The sequence below is a fragment of the Cydia pomonella genome, chromosome 5, assembly GCF_033807575.1.
Source record: "Cydia pomonella isolate Wapato2018A chromosome 5, ilCydPomo1, whole genome shotgun sequence".
NCBI classification, from domain to species: domain Eukaryota; kingdom Metazoa; phylum Arthropoda; class Insecta; order Lepidoptera; family Tortricidae; genus Cydia; species Cydia pomonella.
In genome coordinates this window covers 20,026,308-20,041,285 of record NC_084707.1, presented here as the reverse complement: position 1 = coordinate 20,041,285, position 14,978 = coordinate 20,026,308, and the positions used below count along the sequence as shown (strand labels likewise).

The following is a 14,978-nucleotide window of genomic DNA, read 5'->3' as shown; positions in this document are numbered from 1 at the left end:
CAAACTAGTACAAAGATTTACAGACAATGATTTGAAATCACAAGCAGTACTTAAGAGCTAAGTTACCTACTCTTAGCATAGGTATTAATTTAACGTAACAATATCGTATATGTGTGATTTGATTGCAATATGTATATTGCATTAACCACTCATAACCATTTAATCGGTCAGCGACTTTTAGTGAAGGAAGCTCGAAAATTTCAAGACTATCATTCCATACTTATTTAAAAGAAGCGCAGTGAACAAATCGAAAAACCATGCACTGTTTCTAAACACGTCTACGTGCTGTTTACAACTTTGACTCACCGGATCGTCCTGCAGCAAGAAGCATAGAAATATATAAGCAAAACAGACTTTGAAAATAAGTACCTATGCATAACACAAACAACGTTCTCTTTAGTCTATTCAAGAAAATACCCAAGTTTTCGGGGTTCATTCATTCATGAATCTTTTAACAGGCATGATGCACATGCGCGTCCAGCGTCTAAGGACGGTTTCCGCAATAACCCAGTCAGTAGGTATAGCTTAAAAACAGCTACATGCACAATATGCACATTGCTTATAAACCTAGATGAAGATAATTATCCGAATATTGTAAAACGCCACGCTAATATATATGTTGTACTTTACCTGATTTTAGATTCATAATAATCACGGCACAATAAAACAAGGTATTCGCTTTTCGGAGACGTGACAATACAACGTCACGTTGGTGCTACCATTGGTTGACGTGTAAGAAAGAAGAAGTCGGCAAGTCATAGTCATGCATATACCCAGATTTGCCATTTCTTTAAAAAAATTCAGTCACATACTTTCAGAAATTCAGACCATAAACTTCCCCGTTTAATAAGTTTTACAAACGGGATACGTCAAATGACGTAGTTCTGAGACATTGATCTCACCAAATGTTCCGGGAAAATATGACATGACGCTACCTTTAAAATACAAATAGCTTCCATGACAAGTTTGATGCCCCTCGGCGGGCTCTTCATGGTCTTGATGAAAGTGATATCCTGAGGAGTTAAAGTATCCAAGGCTGCCAGAGCTGAATTGAGAATCGGCATGGCCTCGGCTAGATCCGCGTCGCACTCATCTTTTATACCTTGAGCTTCTGCCGCCTAATGGACAATAAAAAACTTTTTGATTACATCCGAAGTTTAAGGTGGAGATTCTAAAGCAATGCCGGTACAATCCAAATTATACGTGGATCCATATATTCCTAGTATTATATTAGACACGTGTGGACTAGAAAATTAATTAATGTGACTCATATCTGTCAGTTGAGCGCTATAGGCCACAGTTACTACCATAGTCATTAAGTACCGATCATGATTTATGATCAATCAGATTCACATGTGTAATAAATTGCAGAAATTATGTGTTTCTTTACAAACCTGCTCTTCAGCAGCTGCCTGATCGACTAATACATCAGCCTCAACCAATGCAACTCCTTCTTTTTCCTTCTCCACTTTAGCCGTGGTTTCCGCCACAGCCGCAGCACCAGCAGCTAATTTCGGCTGAAGTACTACTAAAGCCTCTTGAAGTACTGCTACTTGTTGTGCGGCGATGGCAAGCTGGTCCAATCCTGTCAGATATCGCTTCTCACCCATAAGTAGCTCTCTGTTGGTGGTATAATATTACATTTAATATTATAAAGGCCTCAACAAGAGTTAAAACCGTTTGTTGTACTTATATATGCATTTGTTTTGCTTACGTTCGCTTCTTAGTCAGTAGCGCTTTAAACATGTTAATGAGCTCGAGGTAGGCGGTAGGCGTGACGTAGTTATACCGCTTGAGCCGCAGAAGGAAGGCACGTGTAAGTTCTTGCGTGTCCGTGTGGAACACTTGACATAATTTGATGGCAGTCTCCCGCTCAAGGTCTGTTAGCTCTATGTCCTTTAAGAACCGTGTCGCCACCGCCAGCAACGCATCCGGAGGCCATTCCTAAATCCATAAAACGTTATATCAGGATTTACGACATGGCGCACATTACCTACAGTATTAGTAGAATTACGTGGATTTAGCTCCCGTCCTGATGTTCTGATATGGAGTTCTTCATAAGAGAAGTAAATAGATTGATACGAACGATAGATCAATATTCTCCAATGATACCTGAAACCAGTCAATGGTGCAGCAGTTGACGAGCGCAGGAAACTTGCGGATGCGTGTACGCAGCGAGGTACCGGCAGGCGACATGGCCAGCACGATGTGCAGCTGATCACGCACGATCGACACGAAGTATGCGTACAATGCTGTAGGCGTGCCGTCTGTTTGCAACGACTTATCTCTCTGCCTATCAATCTAAAACATAAACGAGTTTAACTCAGGAGAAATCCTTTACGATTTTTTACCATCACACAAATACCTAAGTATTTATGTTACTTACGACTCTCATTTTTTCACACAATTCTGCTTTTTCATCAGCACCAAATATATTAGGCACCTCTCCCGAGTTTAGCATGTTATTTACGTCTTCTAGAAAACCTTCCTCTTTAATCTATATAATACGACAAAATAATTGTTTATTATTTGAAAAATGAACGGAAATCTCTAGTCTAAAAAGAAATGTTAGGACTCTAATCAACATATTTTTGGTTACTTACCTGAGATTCAATAAATAGGAACACCATCATTAAATCAGGAGTGCTTGATTTCTTAAGTAAAGTTTTCAAGTCCTCTCGCCATTCAGTTTTGCCGTAAGTTCGACTCATTTCAACCTGTAATAAAGTTTGAAATGATACGAAGATAGTGGCAGTTGGACTGAAGGTCCTTTACCTACTGTGTGCATTTATTGTCATTTTTAACTTTACTTTATGATCACTTACTTGGAAAAGATCGTAGTCGTTGATATGAGCTGCCAGGCGTGTAAGAGATTGCCTCCCTGAACCGCCGAGTCCAACCAGTAACCCATGCGATCGGGGTTGCGCTAGGACGCGGCAAATTCGGGACACATGCTCAATGGCAAATCTGTTTTTCACAAATTATAATCATTAGAATATTTGTCAAACATAGGTACGACGACGGCTATTAATTAAACAATTCAAAAACGCACCTAAACAGCACGAGATTCATCGGCTTTTTTGACATATTGTTGAACTCTACTAGAAAAGCGTCTACTGTCGAGTTCAGATGTTCCATATTAGTTGTCTCCATATAAAAGCGCGTGTCAACTTTAGGGTTTGCGAAATCGCAATAGATCAAGTTTCGCAGATGATAATCGGTTATCTGTAAATATAACATTTCCTTTTGTATTTATAGAACCAACAATGAACAATATTATATTAACATATTAATTTTATGGCTAACTTACAGTATCGTTAGGTCCATCTAGAAGTCTTGAGAGCATGTTATCTAATTCATCATTGAGATGTTTGCGTGTGGCGTCCCGCAGACACTCGACTAGCCACTGCCTGTCCGCTTCCTCAACCAAGCGGTCCGAAAACACCCGAAGACACTCATGCACCCACAAGCGCTTAATGGACTGCAGGGAAGGTGTCACTTCCGGCACAGATAGCAGCACACCCTGTATAACAAAGTTCCATAGCGTCATCATTACCAGCGTTTGTACCTCCCACTTCTGGGCTGCGCCTTTTTTCATTTACCAAGAGGGCTTGGGAAACAAGCGTCAAACCAATAATTCTAAACTCTCACCAGAATGACCCTCGAAAAATCACGTAGATTGAATGTGTAATGCGATTTGGAAGGTGTTGGTAGCAAATTCAAGCGACATTGTTTGTAGACCTCCAATGTACCATTCACAATCTCTTCGATACTGGGATCGAATTCTTTGGAAAAGCCTCTGAAAGTATTGAAACATAAATTGATTAATTAATGCCTTTTAAGGCATGTTAAATATAAAATCCCAAACATTATGTTATACTTGTAAGCACCTTGTATCCAGATGCCACAACATTATCCTGCCGAATATAACCTTGAGAGTATCCTCATTGAATTCGTCGATACAAAGGAAATTGAAATGGCGAGAGAACCTCGGAGTAATCAATTTTGCTCCAGGCGTTGGCTTGCCCATCGCGCACATAAACTGGAAAATAAAACAGTCATCTTAATTTTAATAAGGAATTTGCACTAGAAAGCGTCCGGAATACAGATCCAAAAATTATAAAATATGTGGCATAATGTTATAGCCATGTGTATAAGAGTACGATAGTGTTATATTACCTGAACATCTATAAGGTGCATAGCAACGTTGGTCTTGCGGTCGTACCACAGTCCTAAATCTATGCCTTGTCGCAAAACCTCTATAGGTGGTTGAGCACCATAAGTCTCTGCTTGTGGCATGCTCACGTCATCTACAAATACTACAGAATAGGATCCCACTGGTGGCCCGAAGTAACCTGAAGTGAATGCATGAGTTTTAGAAATTATATTTCGTCACTTCATTTTTCAGATGTAAATTTATATTAACCACTATTTTGATTAAAACTGCCAAAGCAACATCCGGCTACTTCCGGTTACGGCGGTTATCAGTCACTGGCGCTCCGCTGTCCATTTTTTATTGTCATGGGCATAGCGCATTTACTATAAGCGATTTTGGTCCAAAATAAAATATCGAACTCAATTTTGATTGAACTCCCATAAGGGTCCACTAATTGAAGTTAAATATGTTATGAATATGAAATTAAATGTGACATTACCTTTTTTCCTCTTATCAAGCTTGCCCATAATAATATCTTGAGTCTGATTACAATTGGTCTGAGCGGAGAAAGCCATTATGAGAGCTCTAAAGACTTTCGTATCTACTCTTTTTACTAGAAAATCCTAAAAAATAGTTAGGCTGTATTAATAGATGACTCCAACACAGAAAGCGAACAAAAATTTATGCATAACTATATTAGATCTTACATGTTAAGCAAACCCACAGGATGTCGTTGAACAAGATGAACAGATATGCTTTACCAAAGTACAGCAGCGTAGGAAAAACAGTCTTATAGTACATTGTGTAACGAGGGGGGTAAGTGAAATTTTGGATACGAGGGTGGTAATTCCCGACAGCCTCAGGCTGGAGGGAATTAAAGACCCGATTATGCAATATTATTAACCCCGGAGTTACATAGAATGTTTTTATCACACTTACAATTAAAAATTATGTAAAATTGTCTTTTAATGCTATTTTGTTTGTATGAAAAAGTGACATAAGCTTTTTTTTTCACAATCCAAAACTCCTGCGGGAACAAAATAGGCCTTTGTCCTTCAGTACACCTGCATGAAATAAAAACTTTTTCGAGCAAGTGTGATGAAAATATACTTAATTCAATATAACTTACAATAATGTACGACGACTTGCCAGTTCCAGTGGGTCCAACCATCATAACAGCCTTATGATGCTGCACTAGTAGCCGGAACAGTGCCAAGTACGTGACGCTGTCCAGGGTGGTCACCAGTATCTGGTTCGGCGGGGTGTCTCTGCTGATAGGCGGCGCTGAGGTCACGTCGTCCTGCCACGGCTTCCATTTACCTTTGCCCTAAACATTATTTAATTTAATTAACACGTACTTATACCTATACTAGCTATAGCACTAAAGTTAAATAGATAGATAAAACGTTTATTTAGATGCTGCAAAAAAAACTCAATTTACAAATACATTACAAACGAAACAAAATTAAAATGCACAATTTAATTAACAGAAAAATAACATACTTACACGATAAATGATTTACTTGCTGTACGTTGCAGCAAAAACAAAAGGGTTCCAACTCTGCTATATGCTTCACTCTTTCGAGCAAAGCACTGATATACAGCCGGAACCCAGATCAGGGATCACGTCACAGTTGGGTAAATATGATGGTAAAGGTATACTTTTACCATCATCTGTATAAGTGCTTATTACGAATGAATTAATTATATTTTGATTTCTATTACTGACCTCTTTAATGTATCGATAGTCATATACAAGTCCGTCCTTTGGAATAGTGAAAATGTACGGCTTTTCTGGCTTGTCTATCACCTTCGGGTATTTTAAAATTTCCCTGATCTGAGAAGCAAAAATAAGTTTTAGCGGGATATATTATGGGCCGAAAAAGGGGTACGGTTTTGTTATCTTATGTACAATAAACGGAAATGAAACTATACCTCTTCTGGAAATTCTTTTTCGAGTAAACCTCTGAACATCATGTCAAACCTAGGGCGACTAGCTGCTTCCAACGTTGCCCCAATGGACCAAATGGCAGAAAAGAAGAAAACACCCTAAAATATTTAATTTATTTATAATAATTTGCAATAGCACCCAAAATGTGATTTAGGTATACATTGGTTACTGCATATGCATACCTCTAATTGTGCCCTAACATCGAGTTCCGCAATAGAATCTGTATATTTTTCATCATAAAAGTCATCCATAAACGTGTCGAATATATTAAAACATCCATTAACTAGGTTACTGCGTGATGTCACATACATTTGCTGTAAAACAAAACTTATTCAATAAATAAAGGAGATTTCGTATTTACGTATTATAAGCAATAAGGTATCTCGTTAGGTCAGTGACTGTGCCATTTGTTATTTTTGTATGGAAAAGCCAACCTTTTGAATCAAAAAGTTTATACTTGTAATTATAATAATTGGTGGTTGTTTTAACATTGATGGAACATGAAATTTGGCGAAACTCGGCGATTGATCGAATTAAATTTAACTTCCATACCTTAAGCTGTCCCGATAATTCAACCAGCCAAAGTAATGGCGACATAAAGCGGTGGAAAAGCGCTCTGATAAGCGCATGAGTGGCTGTATTCAGAAACGGTGGTAGAGTATTTAACCACGACTCTAACAAACATCGCCAACCCAAACCTTTGGGCTCCATATAAATCATACCGCAGCGCGACACCTGTTAAAACGTATTAAAAACTATATATCTAGAGTAAATAATGGTAGACACAAAATGCTTACTACATGTGTACAACTTAACTCGGGCAGATGGAAAAATTGTTGTGGTTTTCTAGTAAAATGTAGCTTAAATTAGGATTGCATCCGTTATACCTTCCTGCATAAATAATCTGACAAAGGGACCAATTTGTTAAAGATATTATTTTGTTATGATACGACATTGGCCCAGATATGTCTGGAAATTAAATAGATAATAATAAGTTAAATAATACATAACATTAAATCTCTCTAAAGGGTCTCTACGTGTTGGATCTATATCCCCACGCAAGCCTATCAAAATACCGGGATTTATAGGCCCGTGAAATCCAAGGAGTTAAATAATAATGCCTGATTTTCAACTTTCATTTGCCTCTTTACTATTATTAAAACTAAATTGCCCCCTTCTGTCCGGGGTATGATCATAACAAGATCAAAATTGTAACAAATTGTTAATTCAGAATCGCTCTCAAGATTTATAATATATCGGTAGTATAGCAAAACAAAGAGTGGGATATAATTCCTAAAGACAATGTTTCAAAATGTTCTTAAGTGATTCAAACGGCGAATTGTATGTGGCGTTTGACAGTTTGGGCGTAAAAATACTATTATACCGTAGCAGGTGAAGCAGCCTCAAGATCCATAGGTTCAAATACTAGGTTAGTGGTGGGTGCCAGCTGGATGATCTCGCCACTCATCAGGCACAACTTCTTATTGTCGTCCAGGACGGTATTCAAGTTCTCGATCCAGATAGCGTCCACCGGACCGTCGAAGATTAACCATTTTCTGAAATTTGACGAAAGTTTCTCATAAGTTGTTGACATACTAGGGTGACTGAAATAGTTATTGGCCCATCCATAGTACAGGAAGATACAAGGCAATAGAAGTCTCATCGTTATGTGTGGCCAATTACTATGGAATGACCAATAACTAAAATAGTCATTCTATTAGGAGCATTAGGTAATAAACCAATTCTAAGTATAACCTGTAAATACTGAATACCAAAACAAGCCTGGGCTCATTGTCCCTGATATGCCGCTAAATATCAGATTTTACATACGGCACACGAGATTGGTGTGCCATATATTGCAACCCTCGCGTAGTACATAAGTGAGAGCGGGACACTCAGAGACTGTTAACAATATCGTGTTTTTAAATCAGAATATAAGTTTAAAGACGGGAGCCGCAAGGACTAACCCATTTAGTGCTGAGTGCATTTACCCTAGGGACGTATTTACCCTAGGGCCCAGGGGGCCATGGCCCGGGGCGCCAGGCAGCAAAGGGGCGCCAAAGCAGTTTTTCTTCTTAAATTAAATACTTTATCGTCACTTAATGGTACGTCAAAGCTAACTGGCCCGGGGCACCAAATCTAAATACGCCTATGCCTAACGCTCATTGGTGCTCACGGTCCAGGTCGTATCAAAATACGTTGAAAACCATATATTTTTTAGAGCAGAATCGACATGCATTACGGATGATTTTCTCCTGTAGTTTGCGCATGCACTCAAAGGGTTATCAAATTACCTGTTATCGTTAGGAGAAACCGCAAATGCTCTGTAGCTTACTGCCAGGATGCCGTCGGACCACTCGTGGGACACGGGATCAAACTGCCCGTATAACTGGCCCATTGTAATCGATTTCGGGTTTATCACTGTCCACTCTACATGATTCTCGTCCATTAATTTCTAAAAAGCAATGATTGATGATGAACCAATTCTTTCTAATGCTAAAAAAACGAAGTATAGAGTCATTCCGTATGAAAACGTCTGAAATGAATTATCCGCAAGGTCACGGATTTAAATGAAAAAAATTTGGGGTAAAAAATAGTATGAGACATTTAATTACGAATAACGTTGTCGTAAAAAAAAGTACTTTGGTTTCCATCAGCATCCATCGAAAGTTCGGAATGGTGTCATATTCCTACCCCAACAAACTATTATAAAACTGCAAAGTCTGCAGTCTAATAGGAAAGTCAGAATACTGGTTTAAAAACTAAGAAATTTAGCCTATTTATACGAATCTTCAGTGCCTCAGTACCCAATTATGAAGCGTAGTGATTAGATATTATTAGTCATTATGGAAATAGTAGTTTATGAGCAACAATAAATAACAAACTTTATTTTCAGCAAAAGCTGCTAAGCAGAGTTTGAACCTAAATTATACGAGTAAGAAAATGACACAATTTCAAACTTCCAAGGAGAGCCGACCGAAAACAAAGTATTCAAAAAAAATATCCCCTGGATTTAGTAATTTCATACCCCAAAGTACGCTCCTGATTTTTTTCAACAAAATCTAAAATCCGTCAGCACACACAGTCAGACGTTTTCATATAGATTGAATACATTTCTGGATTAATGCCATCATGATTACACATAGCGTCACTTATTTATTACATAGTTAAAAGGCTAAATATAACTTTCTGATGCTCTGCGTTAATAAGTGAGCGCTAAGTCCATGTGTGTCTAGTGTGTGTGTAATAGTACGTCTACTGAGGTGTATAGATAGAAATAAATAACAGAGAAACGATGGCACACCTTGTCGTGCACACAGCCTAAAGCTGCTCCAAGAGCATGATAGCATTTTGTTTTTCCGGAGAAAGGGAATCCTACTAACATGAGGCCGTGTCTTACGAGGATCATTTCATACAATTGAAGAACCTGAAAAAGATCCAATATTGTGTTAATGTTAATTCACTTAAGAACTTTTTTTTATATACTACGTCGGTGGTAAACAAGCATACGGGCCGTCCGATGGTAAGCAGTCTCCGTAGCCTTTGTACGCCTGCAACTCCATTAAGGTTGACTGGTAGAGAATGCCTTGTGGCATTAAGTCCGCCTTTGTACTATAAGATTGTTTTTCTTTTGTGCAATAAATATTAAATAAATAAAACTCCAAAGGAGTTACATGCGCGTTGCCGACCTTAACACTCTGCACCCTCGTTGAGCTCTGGCAACCTTACTCACCGGCAGGAACACAACACTATGAATAGAGTTTAGTGTTATTTGGCTGCGGTTTTCTGTAAGGTGGAGGTACTTCCCTAGTTGGGCTCTGCTCTAAATTTGGAATTACCTACCACACAAAGCGAGATGACATTCACAATGCTCATACCTCTTTTGTGGACGTAGTTTAAGGACGTACCCGGCTCCATGTTTAATTTTATAAAAATTAGAATATCACTTTAATATTTCATTTTATGTTGATTTATATAAATTCCGAATTACAAATTCCAATAAAATTAACAATGATGTGAAACCTTTTCAATGAAAAAGTCGGTGGCTTGCAAATTGAGCGGAACACAGACTTCTTTACAGCACTGCACCAGATGCGGCAATCCAGCTTGTGGCAGTGGTAGACCAGGGAACAGATCACCAATAATGCCCTATAACAATAAGAGAAACAAGTAGGTAAATTAAGTTCCTAATTGGCTTGTTAAAGTCATCAATCAATAGATATTACTAAAACGCATTGCATACAATATAGACATACCCGTAACACAGACCATCTCAACTACTAGACGGAACATATAAGCCCATTCGCGGTCACCGTACATATACTAAATCAGTACTAGGGTTTCTGGTTTCTCGACCTTTTTTATTTACGAGGCATGGGAATTATCGACCTGGATTTCTCGAGTTTCTTGAGTATCTCGAGAAATATTAAAAATGTATAAAACACCATGTCATTTTAATTTTTTGCTTTAGAACAAATCAGACTCATAGGAGTCGTAGGTGAGATCAAAAATCAAACAAATGGTAAATTGTTAGTAACCATAAATTGCACTTCACAAAAAAATTCAACAACAAACAAAAAAACCCCTAGGTCTAGGCGTGCGCGCCGTTGATGATATGCTATAGTGTATTTCTTTAAGTATTTAACAAAATGTAAACAACACACTATATGGTATTTTATTAGGCAAGAATATTCAAGTCAATTAATTTATCTCCAAGTGACAAACTTACAGAAGTTTTACTACGTAATATTAATCCTTACTCAACGTAACAATGAAGCTGCTAAAATTATGCTATTTGGCTAATACGAATATATAGGGATGATTTGATCAATGGATAATTGTTTATTTTGGTAATGTTTGTTATTATATGGTCCTATAATTCGTTTTTTTTAGCATTAGAAAGAATATGAGCGATCTTGACGAGTCTTTTTATTCAAAAACACGTTTTAAAAATAATTTGAGGCAAATATGTAACAATTAAAAATCAAATAATGTTTACTAATTAATAAAACCGGCCAAGAGCATGTCGGGCCACGCTCAGTGTAGGGTTCCGTAGTTACTCTTCCGTCACAATAAGCTAAACTGGAGCTTAAAGTATAGTAAATTGTTAACCAAGGGATGAAACGGTACCTTTCACGCGAGTTAAACAAATATGCAAATTAGCATAATCAGTACCTAATTAAAGTCTTTTTACTATCAAGGGGAAACTTTTTGCGATAACTCAAAAACAGCTAAAATGATCATGTCCGCTATAGTTTTCGTTTAATGTATTTCTTAAGCTCTACTTCCACGATTTTTTAAATATTTTTTGGACCTATGATTCAAAAGTTAGAGGGGGGGGGGACACATTCTTTTTTCTTTCTGAGCGATTATCTCCGAATATATTCACTTTATCAAAAAATATTTGTTGAAGACCCCTATTAGTTTTGAAAGACCTTTCCAACGATACCCCACACTGTAGGGATGAAGCAAAAAAAAACAATTTACGTGTAGGGGAGGTACCCTAAAAAATTTAAATTTTTAGATTTTATTGTACGAATTTGTCGGCTTTATTGATTTATATATATCCATGCCAAATTTCAGCTTTCTAGCACTAACGACCACGGAGCAAAGCCTCGGACAGACAGACATACAGACGGACATGGCGAAACTATTAGTGGACTACGGAACCCTAAAAAAAGCGTTTTTCAATAAAAATACGTGTCAAGATTGTTTACCATTTTTCTAATGCTAAAAAAACGAAGTATAGTAATAAACCTAAAACGAGACGAATTCTTTAGACATTTGGGGGTAGTGGTTCAAAAGTTTCAAAACATGAAAATCGGTTGAAGCCAGAACGATAGGGCGAGTCAAGGCAGTTTTTTCATTTGGTTGCTTAATTAATAAATGTTTAAGTTCCTGAAAATTTTAAAAAATAAAATAAATACACCATAGATACATCACATATAACAATACGCGTGTTTTCTTTTTACTTATCACAAGAGATTTATTTGTCGAGTTCTCTAGGCATTGAGTTTTTTTTTCCCGCCTCGACGATGGACAAATTTCTCGAGATTTCTCGCCTCGAGAATTCTCAAGCAGAAACCCTAATCAGTACGGCTAATTCAGTATAAGGACGCGACCGCTTATTTCATTACCCACATGTAAATTAAAAACATTTACAAAATTATTCCTTTTACATGTTAATTTGCGCTATCAAAGTGTAAAATAGTGTCGGAATCAGCTTAATTCTGCTGTTCGAATTGTAGCATTTCACAAGTAAAATTGCACCTAACATGAAGTTCAATAGAAATGGTAAATAATATACACAAATATGACGGATTTTGTTAGCATCTGACATATAACCTTAACATTTTTATGAAGGCTGTTTTCAGAGAAATATTAATAATCATCAGATATTTTAACTAGAAATTGATATAAATAAATAAAAGTCTTGATAGGATTTCCTAAAAGGTTGCGAGATTACGAAGTAATGAAGATAAATTGGATTGTTTTCATTATTCGACGTTTCTATTGAATCCACTTTATGTGTGGTGACCTCGCGCTCTTTGTAAACGTTTCATAATACGGTACACAGACGTGTATACTATGAGACAACATCATAGACTCAGTATATCGTCTCGAAGAGTATAAAAAGTACCATACCATGAATAGCGGAACATCGTGTTCGAGAAACTTGGGCAGATTGACGTCCTTGATTGAACGCAGCAAAATGACATCCTCATCCTCGTCAGGATAGCGTAATTTAAGCGCGCCTGCCGCGCGCAGCACTGATTTCACGGCGCGCATGCCTATGGTAAAGTGAGAGTTTACTAATGTATGGGCAAAAAACATTTCTCAAAGTATCACATCGCAAACTATTTTATCCAAATTATCATTTGCCAAAAAATCATCTGTCAAAACAACTCATAACAAATTTTACAGTTAGCAAAGCACTTTGGGCTTGCCAAACTAACTATACTAACTGACTTGTTATTGCTTTGCAAATGATTACTTGGTCATGTTTTGTTTTACCAAGTATTATTTAGTCAAATGTATCATTTAGCATAAAACTCTTCATAAACTATAATATTTTAAGCTTACGATCCAATTTAGAAAATATCATAGGTACTGCATGGATGTTTGTTTCAATTTGGGCAAGTAATTATTACACTTAACATAATTTAACTTAACAATTTCTACCCTAACTACTTTCGATACTTGTCGTATTTCGTTTCTGTTGTGGGCACGGTTCTAACCGAACCTAGCTTCATGACAGAAGTGGTTCTAACCTACTTTTGTGATAGCAGTTCGTATCTCTGAGGGCCACGGTTCTAACCTAACCTAACTTACCAATGATTGATGAGATACACTTTTTGTTTCAGGCAATTTCACGCCTTCCTATATACTTTAATATCAGTAAAAATAAATCAAACTTATGATATACCTAAGTTCAGTATGCGAAGGCAAAGTGACAGTTTAAAGCAATATGTTTTGGTATATTTTTTTTAGCCAAAAGTAAACGTTCGCTTAATAAACGTTTTGTCTAAATAAAACTAACAAAGTAAAATGATGCCAAATAATAATTTGACCAAATGAATCAAATGTGAAATGTAAATTTGCTAAAGATTTATTTGGAAAAGTTTCTTGGGAAGTAAAATTCGGTGAAAAGTGTTTGCCCAATTTTTACCTAAATTGAATCAAAAAATCATTTAGAGTCTGATAGAGATCTGATAGAGTGATTCGAAACTTCAAAAACAGGTGGAGAGAATTCAGCCATTTTATTGAAATTCCATACAAATCAAACGTATATTAAACTTACCGTAATCGTAGTGACTCTGTGAAGACAGCTGTTCCGAGCACAAGCGGTAAGTAGCAACAATTTTAACAGCAAGTGGTTTTGCATTCAAATAACCAAATGCATATAACTCGATTTCAGAAATAAGAACGTAATCCGGCACCATCATGGCCACAGAACGGAATAAAGCCTGGAATATTATTCACTAAATTATTAATAAATAAATGTTCACAAACAATGAAGAACGCAATCGAACGCGATTTTCTAGTGGAAGACATAAAAATAGACGACATGCATATTAATTATTATACAGAAATAAATATATTTCTATAAAACACTTTATGAAATTAATTTTCGATTTGACATTGACTCGAGTAATGAAGTCATAATTCCTTACAATATGATAATTTACCTTTAAATTATCTGGTAGCTCTGAACGGCCAGCGTAACCTGGATTCATAGTAATGAACACAGCACAGCTTTTATCGAGATGCAATAAAGTGCCCTCAAACAACAATGTCGTGGCGCCCGAGTTGATGCCTCGCTGGATGGACAAAATTTGTTGTGCTACCACGGAAAGCACCTCCAGGTCAATACGATTGAACTCATCGAAGCATGACCAAGCACCGCATGATGCCAAACCCTGGAAAATTATGCGTAAGATGACAGTTACCAATATTTGGGATTTTTAAACTTAGGTCTTCAATACCAATTATAACCTTGAAGAATTTTCCAAGAGCAATGTAATCTAGGCCATCTGAGCAGTTGAATACGACGCATTGTTTAGCGACGGCCTTGGCTAAATCTTTCGTAGTTTCCGTCTTGCCAGTTCCTGCCGGACCTTCTGGAGCTCCACCTAAAAGTATACCATCAAGATGATTAATGATTACGTCACTAATAGTTTTAAATCTAATTCTACCTCGCGCGTCCAATGATGATCCCTATTACAGTTTATTTTTATATGGAGCACCTGGCACGTACCTAAAATGTTTGTAGACATTTTTTCAAGTATAGCACATTTATTAATTTATAAATATACTCGTAACATTTAAGTAATAAAAATACGGTAAAATGATTATTACTTCAACCAAAAG

The 14,978-nt window shown here is 37.0% G+C and overlaps 1 protein-coding gene across 2 annotated transcripts in view; it reads right to left on the bottom strand.

Moving 5' to 3' along the window:
* Positions 1-14,978, bottom strand: part of LOC133518032 (dynein axonemal heavy chain 7) — a 45,150-nt gene that overhangs the window by 14,457 nt on the left and 15,715 nt on the right. For both annotated transcript variants that reach the window (XM_061851581.1, XM_061851580.1), the window contains exons 24-49: positions 14,604-14,740; positions 14,297-14,527; positions 13,909-14,074; positions 12,753-12,898; positions 10,131-10,256; positions 9,412-9,534; positions 8,402-8,562; positions 7,492-7,663; positions 6,660-6,842; positions 6,290-6,421; positions 6,092-6,205; positions 5,886-5,993; positions 5,286-5,483; positions 4,656-4,779; positions 4,180-4,355; positions 3,891-4,042; positions 3,652-3,799; positions 3,311-3,523; positions 3,053-3,225; positions 2,826-2,967; positions 2,604-2,717; positions 2,387-2,497; positions 2,113-2,301; positions 1,715-1,944; positions 1,395-1,620; positions 936-1,118 (exon numbers count right to left, since the gene is read on the bottom strand). In XM_061851581.1, coding sequence (XP_061707565.1) covers positions 936-1,118; positions 1,395-1,620; positions 1,715-1,944; positions 2,113-2,301; positions 2,387-2,497; positions 2,604-2,717; positions 2,826-2,967; positions 3,053-3,225; positions 3,311-3,523; positions 3,652-3,799; positions 3,891-4,042; positions 4,180-4,355; positions 4,656-4,779; positions 5,286-5,483; positions 5,886-5,993; positions 6,092-6,205; positions 6,290-6,421; positions 6,660-6,842; positions 7,492-7,663; positions 8,402-8,562; positions 9,412-9,534; positions 10,131-10,256; positions 12,753-12,898; positions 13,909-14,074; positions 14,297-14,527; positions 14,604-14,740 — 4,178 coding nt within the window. The remainder of the gene's footprint in view (positions 1-935; positions 1,119-1,394; positions 1,621-1,714; positions 1,945-2,112; positions 2,302-2,386; positions 2,498-2,603; positions 2,718-2,825; positions 2,968-3,052; positions 3,226-3,310; positions 3,524-3,651; positions 3,800-3,890; positions 4,043-4,179; positions 4,356-4,655; positions 4,780-5,285; positions 5,484-5,885; positions 5,994-6,091; positions 6,206-6,289; positions 6,422-6,659; positions 6,843-7,491; positions 7,664-8,401; positions 8,563-9,411; positions 9,535-10,130; positions 10,257-12,752; positions 12,899-13,908; positions 14,075-14,296; positions 14,528-14,603; positions 14,741-14,978) is intronic.